The sequence below is a fragment of the Pinus tabuliformis genome, chromosome 4_1, assembly GCF_031772625.1.
Source record: "Pinus tabuliformis cultivar Carrire ecotype Pingquan chromosome 4_1, CPIR1, whole genome shotgun sequence".
NCBI lineage: Eukaryota > Viridiplantae > Streptophyta > Pinopsida > Pinales > Pinaceae > Pinus > Pinus tabuliformis.
Genome location: NC_142303.1, coordinates 462885163 through 462900992, shown reverse-complemented (window position 1 = coordinate 462900992; position 15830 = coordinate 462885163). Strand labels below are relative to the sequence as shown.

Genomic DNA, 15830 nt, shown 5'->3' with positions numbered 1-15830 from the left:
TGTTTTTGTTTTAGTTTTGGAAATTACTGATTATTTGTTTATTTAGTTTCAAACATTTTTTTTCCTCCTCTCCCGATCTTATTTATGTGCTGTCTTCCCCTTCTATTTGTAACATTTGCTCTATCTTTTTTTTTGCTTCCTTGATGTGTGAAGTGTTCACCCAAAACATCGGGAATAAAAATACATCATGTTTTTTAACCAAAAAACATCAATGACAATAAAATATTCCTGTCAGTATTTTTATTCATAAGGTCAAAAACTAGCTTTAAGTGAAGTGTTCATGTGATGGGCATAACTTCGAGCATTTTTTCCCTGAAACTGGTAAAATTCAAACACTGATACATGCTCGGGATAATCTTTTATGCAATTTAAGCTACATTTAAATATTTTCTGTCAAAAGCAATAATTTTGGTTGGGCATAGTTTTGTCATTGCAACTAAAAAAACATTTATGAACTACAAGGTTTGAAGTTTCTGAGGGATCCTTGCTTTCTTATCCAACTTTGGTATTAAAGCACAAATTATTACAATGAATGAGTTGGCTGAGCTGTTTTACACAATTGGCTCTTTGTCTGAAACTTACCTTTTGAGGTCCAGTGAGTCATGCTAGCATGTTCAAGATAACATGGATGCCAATATAGTTAGAATGTAAGGATGACCTATTTATGCATGTCCTGTCCATCTGCTTCATTTTCCATGGACCAGTCGTATTTCTCACGACCGACTTTTTTTCATTTTAAATGTGTAATGCTTCAGCAAGGGTTCTATTTTTTCCTAATCTGGGATTGAACACTTACGTATATCCATAAATGCAACATACATTCACACCAATCTAGACATACATGCAACATATAACAGTTACAAGTTTCTGAAATGGATACATGCTGGAAATGTGACCCCTCAAAAATTTGAAAATGGGGAACATCATTTTACATTATGATGTCTTATTTTATAATTACCACATTATATTGGAACTTTAAAAGAAAGCATTATGAATGAATGAGCAAGAATATTTAAATGACAAACATAAATGACAAGCAATGTTCCACCATCTCTTATATTGGGATCATCATTGGTATCACATTCTACCTCCTCGTCTAGCATTTGCCTCTACCTCAACACTCTAGCAACATCATTCAATGCCATCCAATTTTGATGAACTGCCTAATCCAAGCCTTAGAACATGGTAGGACAATCTTAACATGCCTAATCAGTGATTTTGGCTTAAGTGAAGAGTACATTTTTGCTATGACCTGTTACCCATCACCAATGGGTGACCCCTATAGAAGAAACTTTTCTCTTAGATTTGTCTTCAGCCTGCAACCAACAGTCCCTTGCAGCCACCTAAGCCAACCATTTGTTAGAAAATCAGAAAGGCAGAAAGATTTTCTTATATAGATAATTACTTGTGATTCTTTTATCTTTATGTTCTTCTTTTATCTTTTAGTTCATCAAGCAATTACCAAAAACAATAGCACAAAGACACCAGATATATGCAGACAACCAGGGCAATGTTGGAAAATGTAACTAGGTTTGGTCTTCATTTATTTTATTTAAGTCATCTTGTAATGTACTTGTCAAAAGAATAAATAAAAGAATTTTTATTATTATTATTGTGACATATTAAAGCATGGGTTTCATGCTTGGGTCAACATGTTTTAGGGCAAAGTCCCCATTGAGAACTTCTAGGATTTATTCTGAGTCAATAGAGTCATTGGACTTTTAAATAAACCCTTCTTGGGCTTTTGAATCATGAAAAAAGCTTAAGTATTGAGTCAAATATTATTTATGTATCCTCCACACCAAGTTGGCCTAGAAGAAGATCAAGTCGGCCTAAGGAGTCAGGACACTTATTCGACCCACAAGAAGCCTATAAATACAGACTAGTCGAAGTCATTTGGGGCATCACTCTCTCACAAGATGTTCAATATCTCTTATAGCTAGGAAAAGTGTGAACTCTGTTGTCGGGAAGCCGAAGTGAGTGTGAGTTTGGGGAAGTCTAAGGATTCTGGTGCCTCTCTCTCTCTGTTTCGTGTACTGGATTGGGAGATCGAAGTCTTCCAAGTTTCTATGTTGTCGGAAGCTGTTGTCTAGTCAAAGTTGCTGGAAAGGGGTTGAAATTCTGGGAGGCTGACTTGGTGTGGAGGGAAGGTTTGGTCTTGGTCTAGGGCAATGTTGCACGAAGCGGGAGCGAAGCGGAAGCGTTTTTTGGAAGCGGGGACGCCGAAGCGTCATTTTCCAAAAATCTAGGAAGCGAAGCGTCCGCGGAAGCGTCTGCTATATATATATATATATTTTATATTTTTTTGCATTTATACTCAAAACAAACATCCCAAATACCAAATTAATTGTAGAAGACATGAAAACATGCATATTTTTGCATAAATCACGATAGATATAACATCCATTGTACATTAATGATCTAGAATCTAGATTCTTCTCCTCTTGTCTAGCCTTTGCCTCTACCTCGATTGTCTAGGGATATTAGTCAACATTGCCCAATTTTGATCAAACTACCTAATTCAAGACTTAAAATATGGTAGAAAAAGCTTAACATGTTTGATCGATGATTTTGACTTGATTGAAAGGTAATTTTTTGCTAAGGGCGTGCCGCGTGACAAAGGAGTTCAACAATTAACACCACCAACACCAGGGTACATATAGGGCTTGGTGCTCTTGATTAAATGCTAATCGCATACTTTCATACTTGATATAATCTAATGAAATGCCACAATCCCATTGATCCTGAATACCTGAAAACTGTTAAGTCTGTTGAATTTTGAATAGGATATGAAATTCTATTTTCTCCATATGAAGTCCAATGAGGCTGGAACCACTCTCAAACATTCTGAGTCATTTCATGGTAATGTTAAAAATTTAAGTAAAAGGATGAAAATGAAAAATAAAGGAGAATGTCACTTTAAGAATTTAACATTACCATGAGGGAGCATCTGCTATATTTATATTTTTTTTTGCTTTCATTTGTCACCCTAACCCAAGGTGGACCCACCCCCAACAAGCAAACTCACCTAAAATTTAAAAAAAAATTGAAAAAAAAAAACGATTTTCTAAATGCTTTTCCGGAAGCTTTTCTGGAAGCGTACGGAAGCGTCTGGGAAGCGTCTGGGAAGCGCCTGGGAAGCGTCTGGGAAGCGTCTGGGAAGCGCCGCACGAAGCGCGCTTCGGCGCTTCGGAAGCGCCAACGCTTCCAAATTTCCAGGAAGCGTTTAAAAATTTCGGAAGCGCTTCCGGCCAAGCTTCCTAGGCGCTTCCGTACGGGACGCGCTTCGGGGCTTGGAACCGGGGGGGGGGGGCGCTTCGTGCAACACTGGTCTAGGGTGAAGAGTTTTAAAGAATACTATTGAAAGGAAGAATTTCTTGACATAGTGCCTACATCTGATGTCTATTGTTTTATGTGTTGCTTCTTTGGTAATTGCTTGATGAACTAAAAGAAAGAAGATATAAAGAATTGTAATAATAAGAAACATAACAAGTAATTATCAAGAATAAGAAAATCTTTCTGCCTTTCTGATTTTCTAATAGGGAAAACCCCTATTTAGGGGAAAACCCAGTAAAAAACTCTTCCTTAATAACTTCTTTGAGATAATCCAAGACTCTTGACCTAGACCCAGACTTCCTCCACACCAAGTCAACCCTTTTTTTGTTTTTGCAGATGATAACCCTTCAATAGCAACTTCTACCTAACAACAACTTGCAGTAGTAGCTTCGACCTAGCAACTAGCTGTAGTAGCAGCAACAACAACTTCGACTTGACAAAAGAGACTTCAATATCCTAGAGGAATCCACACGAGAGAGAGAGAGATAGCCCAAAATTTCGATTTTCTTCTTTTCTTCCTCTGTCTCCAATTTCACACTCCTTTTGACTTCCTTCCTTACTTCGCACTTTTCCAGTTCTTTGATCTGGATATCGTACTTGTTTTAGAGAAAGTGAATTGCCCCAAATGAAGTCGAACTGCTCCAATATATAGTCTTCGGTGAGGTCGAATTACCCAGTTTGAGGCGGACTTGGTGTGGAGGTGACACATAGCTTATTTGACTCGATATTAATCCTTTTTACATGATTCAAAAGCCCAGGAAGGGTCTCTTTAAATGGACAATGACTCTAATGACTCAGAATAATCCTAGAAGTCTTCAATGGGGACTTTGACCTAAAACATGATTACCCAAGCATGAAACCCATGCTTTAATAGTCATAACAATAAATACATTCATTCTTTTGATAAATACATTTCATTGTGACTCAAATACATTTATGAAGACCGAACCTAGTTACATTTTTCAACACTCCCTCTTAACTAGGGAGGTATTCATAACAAGTACAAGGAAGATCTCAAAACATATGAATTATGAAGAGTTTATGCACCGCAATGCCACGGACTAGATTCCTGACCAGGGAAATCTATCCAAGGTCTTCCAACAGTTTAGGCACTCACGGTGCCACGGACTAGATTCCTGACTAGGGCAATCTATCCGGGTGGGGCTAAGATGGACTAAAGCTTTCAGCCTCTGTAGGTACCATCAGACTTACTTGCTAACCATCAACCCAGGGATCCAGGTGCCCTTCCTACTCCATTTGCACTATTTCGGCCATTTTGGGATGGCTTATCATCCACTTTAGTAGCTATTTGGTGGGCTTGTCACCAAAGACATATTATTTTACACATTAAAATATTATTAGGGGCTTAATTAGGCTAAACCGAACTTGAGGAGCCTCATATAAATAAGAAAGGCCTCATTTTGTATTGGATCATCATCACATTCTTGGATTAGCTCTTCTTGAGAAATTCACATTTCTTCTTGGATGACTATTGGAGACTCTTTCATGCATTTCAATATCTTTGGAGGCTAGTTCAATTTTCTTCTTGGAGCCATTGTCTTGATCTTGGATTGGATATATCTCTTGTTATCTTGTAAGTGAATTTTATTGAAGATTTTTTCATAAATAATGTCTAATGTGTGGGAATTGTGCAACTAGTTCTTTCTTTAATGCCCTAATTGCTGAATATCATTGTTAAAGATCGCTAGATTGCAAATTTGTGCATGTTACTCATTGATAACAAGTTGAAGAATGTTCCTAGTGGATTGAAGTTTCTTCTCTTCCATGAAAGCCCATTGATCTTGCGTGGGTAATTGCTGAAAGATTAGTGTTGGGGCATCACTTTTCAACCTCCCTGAGAAATGAATTATTCCAAATTTCGAATCATAAAGACTCCATAGCCCAAGGGGAAGGCACTAGTCTAAGAAATTTTGGTGGTCACCCTTCCTTTCATCATTTTTCTTCCTTCTAAAAATTTCGGCCAGTCACTTAGACAACCTTGCTTGGCATCATGCAAATTTATTTGGAGGGATAATATTGTAGTTCCTCTTGGACCAATTATTACATTGGTGTCTCTCCTACAAATCCTCAAGGTTTCATCGGAATTCAACGGTTCATTTGTGAGAAAAACCAAGCCCTAGCACGGACATTGAAAGTTGATCTTGGACGTCATAATGAAAGTTTTTCTTAAGGGTTATCCTTCATCAAGCTAGATCATTCTTAACCTTTCCTTGTCCTAACTTGGCCTAGTGTCCTCTCAGGAGGCCTCCCTCTCATGATAAATTAGGAAACCCTAGGTTTCATGTGGACCCAACCTAGGTCTCTCGGTTTTAGCAACACATTTCCTAGAAGCAATTGTGTATTTTAAAGAGCTTATTGAGAGGTCCTATATCATTTTGGAGATCTTGACTCTAGGTATACCTAACCTAGTTATAACATCATAAATCCTCTAGATCTTGATTCTTACGACTTTAGGTCTTTCTTAGAGAGCCATTAAGCTTCATTGAAGCAAGCGGGTCTCATATTGAGCCTCTCCTTTAAATGGGCTTTGGAAATCACTATAGACCTCATGATTGATCCTATCATCCTAGTTGATTTCTTCCATACTGGGACTCCCCCCGTCGGTGAAAATCCGAGAAAAGAAGGGGACATAGGTTGTGGTGATAGTGGGCCGTTGTCCCAGATTATTGTTGTGTCCTCTAGCCTCTGACTATTTACTAGGCCTGCTAGTTTGTGCAACAACAAGACCATGATAGAGGAGTTTAACAATCTGACCCATCAACATCAGAGTACATAAAGTTATTGGTGCTCTCGATTAAATGCCAATGCCATACCCTCATACATGATAGAATCCAATGAAAATGCTGCATTCCTGCTAATCTTGAAATCCTGAAAATTGTCAAGTCCACTGAATTTTGAATGGGATATGGAATTCTACTTTCTCCATATGATGTCCGATGAGATTGAAATCACTCTCAAACTTCCTGAAACAATTAATGATAATGTTAAAAATCTAAGTAAAAAATGACATTTCCCTTATCTTTACTTCATAAAAGAAATGTCAGCTTGAAAGATAAAAGAAATATCAACTTTTACTTAATAATTGCCATTAATTGCCAGCATTTCTGGTCAAATCCAGTCAAAAGCCAAGTAAAAAATTCAGCTAAACTGTTTTGGACATGCGTTGTATGCTGGTGTGGCTTGGAAAATGTTTCTGGCTGTACGAAATGTGTCTCCCACACATGGCGTGCATTGGTACAGCCAGAAACATGTTTTAGGGCTTTACCACATGTGTTTCAGTACTGAGATGCACATGTTATGGCCCAGACCTACACGTTTCCTGCAACTTTAGTATAAGAGCTAGTCATTAGTAAGTTTATATTTGAGTTATTGTCATGGAAATGTTTAGTAGTTCATTACTGTTCACTCACACGGATTCTTCATTTGGCATGTATGTTTGCCTTTCTTCTGTTGTCTTTCAATAAGGAATCCACTATATTCATTAATGAAATTCACTATTTTAAATTGGTTGAAGAACATACTATTACGATTTTCAATATTTTACAATTCTAATGGAATTTTGTGCACATTTGTACTTGTATGCATAACTATGCACTTGGTAATTTGAGCCATCTGATGAAAAGATTAGCGATTTACAATAGTATTTTAAGATTAACTGATTATAGAAGTGACACACATTGTGGAATTTGTGTTGCTTGCAGTGCATCTGAAGGAAGAGGCCTATTCGCTCTTCACATCCCTGCTTCAAACATGGTGTCAGTAATTGTTGTCAACCCTTTCCAGAACAGGGAGCTCTCCTCTGGCCAGATTGAAAAGCAGTTTCGCGAAGGTTTACGGTGCAGTGGAACATCAAATATGGATACACACTCTGATTCTATTCCTACTGTCTTCAAGGTGCACATTTTAATTGCTTTGATTTTGAGTAGGTTAATGCCTCATGAGCTCGAGGAGTTTTGGAATTCTATGGGATAACACATCTACATTTTTTGTTTAGGTGGACTATGTCAGTTCTATTGCAGATGCGGGAAAGCTACTGCAGAGAACACTAAATGATTACAGGTGCCATGCATGCTTTACAATTTTAGAAGTGCATTTCAGTGGATTGGGAAAAATGCAACTATTTTTAGCTTTACATGATTTTGTGACCACTTTCTCATTTGCTTCTGTATCGCTTTCTTGTTAATTATGAAATGTTTTATTATACCATGCATTGTTAGTGAATTATAATGATGGCTTCAGTTATTCATTTTTTTAGTTTTAGATTAGATTATTGAAGATGCCCCTATCACTCTGAACTCAGATGTAGTCTTAAGTATTGTAGCGTGATCATTTTTAGTCATGAATGGACTTTGAAATGATACCATTCTTTTCTAAAATGCTTTTCCTTCAATATTTTCAATACATGTTACAAAAAGAACATGTCCTAGCCTTGTCACTCCATGAAATATATCCAGTAAGGCCTTTGAGGTCGTTATGTGACTATTCCATTGCTTGGTTTCAACTTTGTTGGTAGTCCTAAATTGTTTTCTATGCTAGACGTTCTATGATCTTTGTTTTCTATTCTTTGAACAATTTTTATAGTCCATTATCTGCCTTTACTACTGGTGTTATTTGCTTTGTAATTGTTCCTCCTCCTATCAGTTGTCTTGTCTAAGTCAGTTGATGCCATTGATAGTAGTTCAGTGGATCTCAGAAAGGCATAGACAATATATACCCATTGAAGTGGAGAGAATAGACAGTTTCATATTAATGATGCAGTAAGTATACATTACAAAGCTAGCTGGATGATGAGATTTAGTCTAGTGAACATGTGTGAACTTGCATTATAATTGTACTTCATCAATATTTTACTTTAGCTCTTTTTAAAATTTTACCTTTTGGGTGATCTCATCAAAATTGATCACTTATCTACTTTCTTATATTTTTTGGATACTTGGACACTCTCCCACAGTGTTGTACTCCTATATATAAATAATACAAATGAGTATACAACTTGCGTGTAGTGTCGAGATTATAATTGTATAGTTGTCTTCTTTCTTATTCACTTGTGTAAGAGCTCCTTTAATTATTGTGCACATATTGGTTAGTATTAAAACCTCCATATCAAGGCTTTTGAAGAACTTTACATTCCAACTTCCTTTGGGATTTTCCTTTTGCTTGAGATTCTCCTTTGAGCTTTCCAATTGGTTTGAGCAATTTACAAGTGTATTGATATCACTAATTCTTTCCCTCAGGTCATTGATACACAGCCAACTTGTTATTTTGCCCTAATGTCTCTTTCCATTTCTGCAATGCTGTACTTTATTCTGCAAAAAGTTGTAAAATCTTTTGCAGGTTCAGTTTTTCACATATAATACTGGTTATCAAAACATGTGAAATTGCTCCAGAAATGAGTGAAATGATCAAACGTTTCCAATTTTTTCAAGTGGGCGCCATTCCACAACTATAACTGATGATTCACTACTTTTTTTGTTTCAAATCAGATGGAACAAAGAATTTGGACAGCCAGAGGGAACAGTATGATGCATAATTCAACACCTACACATTGCACAAGGATGGAAATGACTAGAAATTCATGTCCATTTCTTCAATATTTCCACCTTATACTTTTTTGAATGACCAACTGTTAAGCAGGTTGCCCTTAACAAGTTTATGATGATGTGCCTTGTTTGACAATTCAAGGATGACAACATTGGGGCACTCCTCTTCTTGATATCAATGATTTATTGAATTGTACGTGATGTATTTGTGAATTCCAAGGGGTTGCCTTTAGGAATATCCAACACTCCATTTATTTGGTCCTTGGTTTTGCCTTGACTAACTACCTTGCATACTACACCTCACTTATTGAGAGTATCATGATAGTGGGGGAAAGGCAACTTTTGGAGGACGCTAAGATCATGGGTATATCCTCATGTGGCTCCCTTGCCTTGGTGGTACCTAAGAAGGAGCAACTTGAGTCTTGGATTTGCACAAATTATTGGCCCCACAACAAGGTCACTATTAAGAATTGCTACTTGTTTCCCCATGTTGATCATCTTGATCAACTCAAGAGGGGTGAGTAGTACCACTAAGTTGGATCTTGCTTCAGGGTATCATCAAGCTTGGAGAGAACCTCTGTTAGAGTTGTTAAGGTTAACAAGGGTTAGGTGGTTAAATTGCCTTAACCACATAGGAGTAGCATAAATGTTTAAAGTGGGACATGATGTGTGTGTTAGAGTTTTGTTGTTGCATCATCAATAGTAAAGATTTTCATTATTGTATTTCTCCACCATTATGTGTGTGAGTGTATGTTCATTAAGTTCTAATAACCTACAAATGTTTGGAGGACAACTCTCAAGATCAAGTTTGGTCTTTTTGAAAGGTTGGTTATGCCTTTTGGCCACATTGACGCCCTTGCCACTTTCATGAGGATCATCAACATCTATGTTTTGGCCAAATCTATGTATGTTTATGTTGGTTTGCTTAGATGGCATTTTGGTGTTTAATAGAACTTGGTTAGATCATTTGTAGCATATTAGCATAATTTTGAACTTCCTTTGCCAACACATGTTACATGCTAAAATGACGAAGGCATTCTTTGCATACACCTTTGACCAATATATGAGTTTTGTGATTGATTAGATCGAAGTTCATAGAGATCTTGTTAATGTTCAAGTTTTGAAGGACTGGTCTACTAACTTTAACACCATAGATCTCAAGAGTTTCTTGCGAGGCATGGATTTAAACAATAAATTCGTTCATCATTACACCCGCATTACTTGCTCGTTGAATTAGGCCAACAATCCAAAGACTCTTCATTGGTTTCCTGAAGCAAAATGTCCTTTCTAGAAGTTGAAGGATACTCTTTGCTTATGCCTCCTTTATGTTGTAAATATGTTGTAGTGTTTTAAGTTTAGGATAGATGCTTCCCAAATGCCATACGTTTTGTTTTTAAGTAGGGGGACATTCAATGGCATACAATTTAAAGACAAACTCAAGCAATAGTGATACCACCTCCACAGGTAAGGCAATTCTCTTTCTAGACTATATCTTAGTTTCCTTTTTCCCTCCAACTCTTTATCACCTTGCAAATTCTCCTTATGTTTTAAAGTAATATTTTTTATCTGATTATTATTATTCAAAATGATTTTATCATTCATCCCCAAATGTTCAAGTCAGGGATATGCATTATTATGCATCTCTACTTAAGTTAGAGGCGGTGGTTTCGGCTAGAGTTAAAAGGAATTTTAGGAAACACTTTTCCTTCTATTTGTTTATTTTCTTCGTATATATATGTACCTAGTCATGACCATTCTTCCAATTGGGGAAAGTTTGCTTCAATAAAGAGGATAGGATAGGGAGTATTTTCTTTCATATTGGGATTGCAGTTTATAAACTACTTTTTGATCTATTATATCTTCCTCCGTGGCCCTATGGAGATATTTCAACCCCAACCCTCACATCCATATAAAATAATGAGAGTGACAAGAGTCTAAAAGTGGAGTTTCCTTTTATCCCATATCCAAAGATTTGTTGACTTACAATTATTTTCAAGCCCATAATGGATGGTTTCTTGTGCAAGTTGAAACCACTGTGTCCTAGTTGGTCCAAGAAACCTCCTTCTCAAGGAGGTCAACTCTTCATTATATGGAGACGATTTGAACTACAAAATACCTTGTTGCATTTACATAGGTACTTTGTTTGGCTTTCCATGTAGAAACATATAGAAGACTATGCCTAGAGGTGTTCACATTGTAGTAAAATAAACCTTTCTAATAGGAAGTGCATTTCCATACATTTCATTAAATATAGTTTTCCTAGCACTCAACATAAGCATGATTGTATCTTTGTAATAGTTTATAGATTCTTTAAGATGAAAATTTGCATAGCCTACAATAAAACTATTGGTGCCCCTAATGTTGTAGAATACATGTTTGGAGTTGCTTAGGTTGATTGTCACATCAAATCTTGATTTAGGAGTTTTTAGTCATGTTTGGAATTTTCTTGGAAGCTTTTAGATTGTTAGTTGCAGTTTCTACTATGTTTCATCCACAAATTGATGGCCAAATTGAGGTAATCGATTAAACTTTAGTTCATATTCTCCATATCTTCCACCAACAAAAGAAACAACGCTCGTCGTTTGAGGTTGTTTTTGTTTTTATCCTCTTGCTTCTTATGAGATTCTAATAACTCTCCCAAGCCCCTATACATCTCACCAATGGAAGGAGCAAAACAAAACTTCTTCTTTTGTGCAGAACTTGGTCAAGATTCATAAAAGAGTTCACAATATTCTTAATAAACACATATAAAGTACGAGTCATTGCATGAACAACATTCAATTGCTCCACATTTTTAGGTTGTGGTAGAGCTTAGCTTCACTTGGATTGGTAGTGCTTCAAAAATTAGTAACTTCATGAGCTCAAGACCATTCAATGTGGTCTTTCACCATCACTTTACAAATGGTTCCCAATGCTTTGAAACTGGTCCTACTATCTCAACTTGGCATTTGTGATGTAGTAAAATTGAACCAACGTACATTGTCTAAGCCGCATCACTTAAAGGAATCGATTCCCGTCACACTTTTGGAGGCTACAATTCTAGTTTTTCAATCTCCTATTCCTAAAGATACCATTCTTGAAGTTAGCATTGGATCCACTAGGCAACTTCAAATCGCTATTGACGTTGTGGGTCAAAAAATCACTTTGCTATTGCTATTGACCTAGTGGGTCAAAAGTCACTTTGCTCACTTGGGCTAAGTGTTTGCCTTCATTAAATTTTGAGCAACAATTTCTCCATCTTTAGAAATCAAGAATGATTTTCTCTAAAAGGGAGGAATTGATAAGACTTAGTTTAGACTCTACTAAACATGTGTACATATATTTTAGCTGTACTTTATCATTTTTGTGTTTCAATACACTTTTGAACTTTAATCTTTTGTTCTTTAGGGTGACATGGTCCCAATACCTACTTTATTGTATTTTATTTGAGACATCGTCAGATATGATCACCCTCCCACATTTTTATATGCCTATATATCAAGCCATGCTCCCTAAGCTGTAGACACTCCATTGATGGCATCATTAGTGAGTGGATTCGCATCTTCACAGTGATTAATGCATTAGCATATGTTTCTTCTCCCTCATCTGCCTCTACATTTATTCAAAATATTGAGCAATGTTTTCTGTTTTTGTTATGTACTTGCATTTTTTACTTGTTCATGTCTTTATTCTCTTTAATTTTCAAGAGTAGCTTTAGCATTCCCACAAATACGATGTCATTGCCTATATTTTGAGCCCCATTGACCATCTATTATGGTCACCAATGGACATTAACAAAATTAGCTTATCTTATGATGACCACCAGTGACCTACTTTTGTGGTCATTCACTAGATGTTAATATAATATCATATATTATATTATCTTGTATTTTCTCATATTGGCATATTTGTCTCTTTGCTTATTAAGTTACATTTATTGAATCGGTGAATTTATCATTGAGTATCCATAATATAAGTTATCAATGGTATTGAAAATTATCGAAAAATATTGGGAAACCGAAAAAATACAAAATTAATATATATATATTTTTTTTTTCAATTTTTTGAACGTTTGAAGCAACAACAACATCAAACAAACACATTGATACATAAATATGAAAATAAAATTGATGTATAAGATGTATTAGATGTGAAGTGGCACATCATACGTTGATACTAAAATATGATATTTTTCTTGAGTTACAAGTCCTAACAGACATTGATGCTAAAATATCATATCTATCTTGAATCATAAGTCTTGATTCAATGATATAGAATCACATCAAAGAAAAAATAAATGTATCTCTTGAGATGGACCTTGGTAATGAAAACAATGGATTTCCCCTTGTTTGCTTGTTGGAAAATGGTCATAACATCCTCAGATCTCAATCAAAAAACTCACTATTGCAAAATGAGGGTAAAAACACCAAGAATCCAATTATAAGGTGATATTGATGTAGATAGAGCTATAATTTTCTCATTATCACAATAATTACTTAAATTATCATGATATTATGGCCACTCAAATTTTTTCACAATGTATCATAATAACGACAATAAATAGCCGATAAGTGTAACGGTGTAACCAATGTGTCAAATATCACAAAAATTCATGATAACATCGCCACAGTGCGATTTTTTTTTTCAAGCATCGATTTTATTGGTCGGAAAAATAGCTGATTTTTAAGTCTGAAAAATTGGGATAAAATTATAAAAATCACGATAAAATCCGGGTAAAATCGTGATAGAATTGTAAAAGTTGAGTCAATACAAAAAATTACTTGAAGTCACTTTTTTGATTTTATTTTTCTAAATTTTGCCGATGCTTTCTGATTTTTAATGATATTTTTCCTTTTTATGATTTTTTCATTTTATAGACCCTTTGCTAAATTTTCCCCGATGTCGATTTCAGAGACATCGAGTGTAACACTATTAACTTGTATGGAGTTTCTTTTTTTAATGCATGTTACCCACCAAAAAGTTGGTAGTCCATGGGAGATAACTTTTCTCTTCTTTGGATAGCTAACCAACCAATAACCCTATATAATCAACACATAACATTATGCCATGGTTCTCCACTTCTTGCTCCGGTCATGATTTCTCTCCCATCTGGCATTCCATTTTGAAGGAAGGTGGGTCATCCATCAACACGTACTTCAACCATTTTTGCAATCATGTGCTTTCCCTTAATGTTGTGGGCATACTAATATGGATCACAGGGCAAAACCGGATAATTGACTGATCTCGACTGTATTCTTGTTCCCTTGCTTCACGTGGGAGGTTAGTCTTTGACTCTTGTCTAGTTGGGCTTCCTATGAGGCCTTAGGGTTTATGAAGGGCACTACTTGGGAAGCGCTGATTGATGTAGCATGCCTAAAGTAATTCATATTTACCGCTTTCCAAGTTTCTATCTTTCCCTCTTATCCATCTCCATTCTTTGGGTTGGTGGTCATAGGTCATTGGGATTGGCACCCTTCATCCACATCCTTGAGTCTAGGCTTGGAAACTTGGCCTTGGAGGTTGATGTAGCTAAAAGAAAGATAAAAGCATAGAAAATTACAATGAAAGAAAAATGTAAAATGCGAAAGATGGTTGCGACATTATTTAGTTTCCAGGCAAAAGCCTAGCATGGGCTCTACTCCCCTCATTAGCGATCACCCAGTGCCTCAAGCATTTAATGTTTTATCTAAAGAAAGGAACTCTTGTATGTCCCAACCAAGGTATTGATCTATTCTTTGGGACTCTAGTTTGCTTATTCTCTCTGTGTATGCTTGACTGTGGCATTGTGTTTGTATAACATCACAGTTATGAAAAATGTGCTGTAAGTTTATGCTAATGGCGTTGATACTTTTGTTTCTGAATTTTGGGTCATGACAAACAACTACTTATGAAAGATGCCAAAAGTCATTATGCAGCTTCATTGTCAGATTTTATTGCAGCATTGTTTACATTTTCAAGATTATGTTGATGGTTGTACGTAATTGTATATATTCGACTTTTGGTATTTTTGTACGATCTGAATAGTATTGGTGGTAATTTTCCACAAAAATATACTTCACAAAACTAATTAGAGGTAGGTTGTTTTTGTATAACATATACATACTACTCTCCTATTTACATCATTTTCTAGATACAACTATTTATAACACCCTTGGTCCATTATGATGGTCATGATGCTACTCGAGTGTGCTCGGTTGCATTGGCCTAAAATGAGTGGTAGGCCTACCAAGGCATTCTTCAAAGCCAAACAAAGGTTGGTGAGTCCATTTCTGCTTTAAAGGCAACTGGTGATCATATGACTTCCCAAGAGGAATTAAACATGAGTTTGTGGAACACTAGAGGATGGTGTTCCAATCTCAAAGGATGCTGAACGTACACTAAGAAGCTACCAAAAATACCTTGACAGTGTGTCTTGCAATCTCTTAGATAAGCAATGGCGGCATATGAAGCAACTTGTCTTTAGATGAGGTAAGTGCAACCATTGCATGAAATGGCCAATGAAAAGTCTTGTGACTTGGAAGGCTTTCCCTATGGATTCTGCAAAGCCACTTGGGATTTTGTTAGATCGGGCCTTCCCCAAGTTTACAGTGAATCTCTATACAATCAGTCTTTGGGGGCATGAATTAACCATGGGCTCATCTAGTTAATAACCAAGGTATTGATCTATGGTTTATCATGAACTGCAGCCAATTAGTTTGCTCAATACCTCCTTCAAAATCAACCAACATTGTGGGCCTATGTCCAAAGCATGTAGTTCCCAAGATTATTTGCCAAAACAAGATTGAATTTGAGAAATCCAGTGTTGAAGGGCCCATAATCTTGTCTATTTGTAAAACCTTAGGGTTTGGGCCATCTTCTCTCACTTGTTGAAACCCTCTTTGTGGATGCCTTAGCCTATCATCCATTCATTCTAAATCAGAGAAAAATGACTTATTCACTTGCATTTGACAAGGG

At 36.2% G+C, this 15830-nt stretch overlaps 1 protein-coding gene across 1 annotated transcript in view; it reads left to right on the top strand.

Annotated features, from left to right (window-relative positions):
- Nucleotides 1–15830, top strand: part of LOC149176428 (DNA polymerase epsilon catalytic subunit A-like) — a 125097-nt gene that overhangs the window by 75371 nt on the left and 33896 nt on the right. The window contains 2 exon segments of the mRNA XM_089419910.1: nucleotides 7059–7251; nucleotides 7352–7416. Of these exon segments, the coding sequence (XP_089276036.1) occupies nucleotides 7059–7251; nucleotides 7352–7416 (258 nt within the window).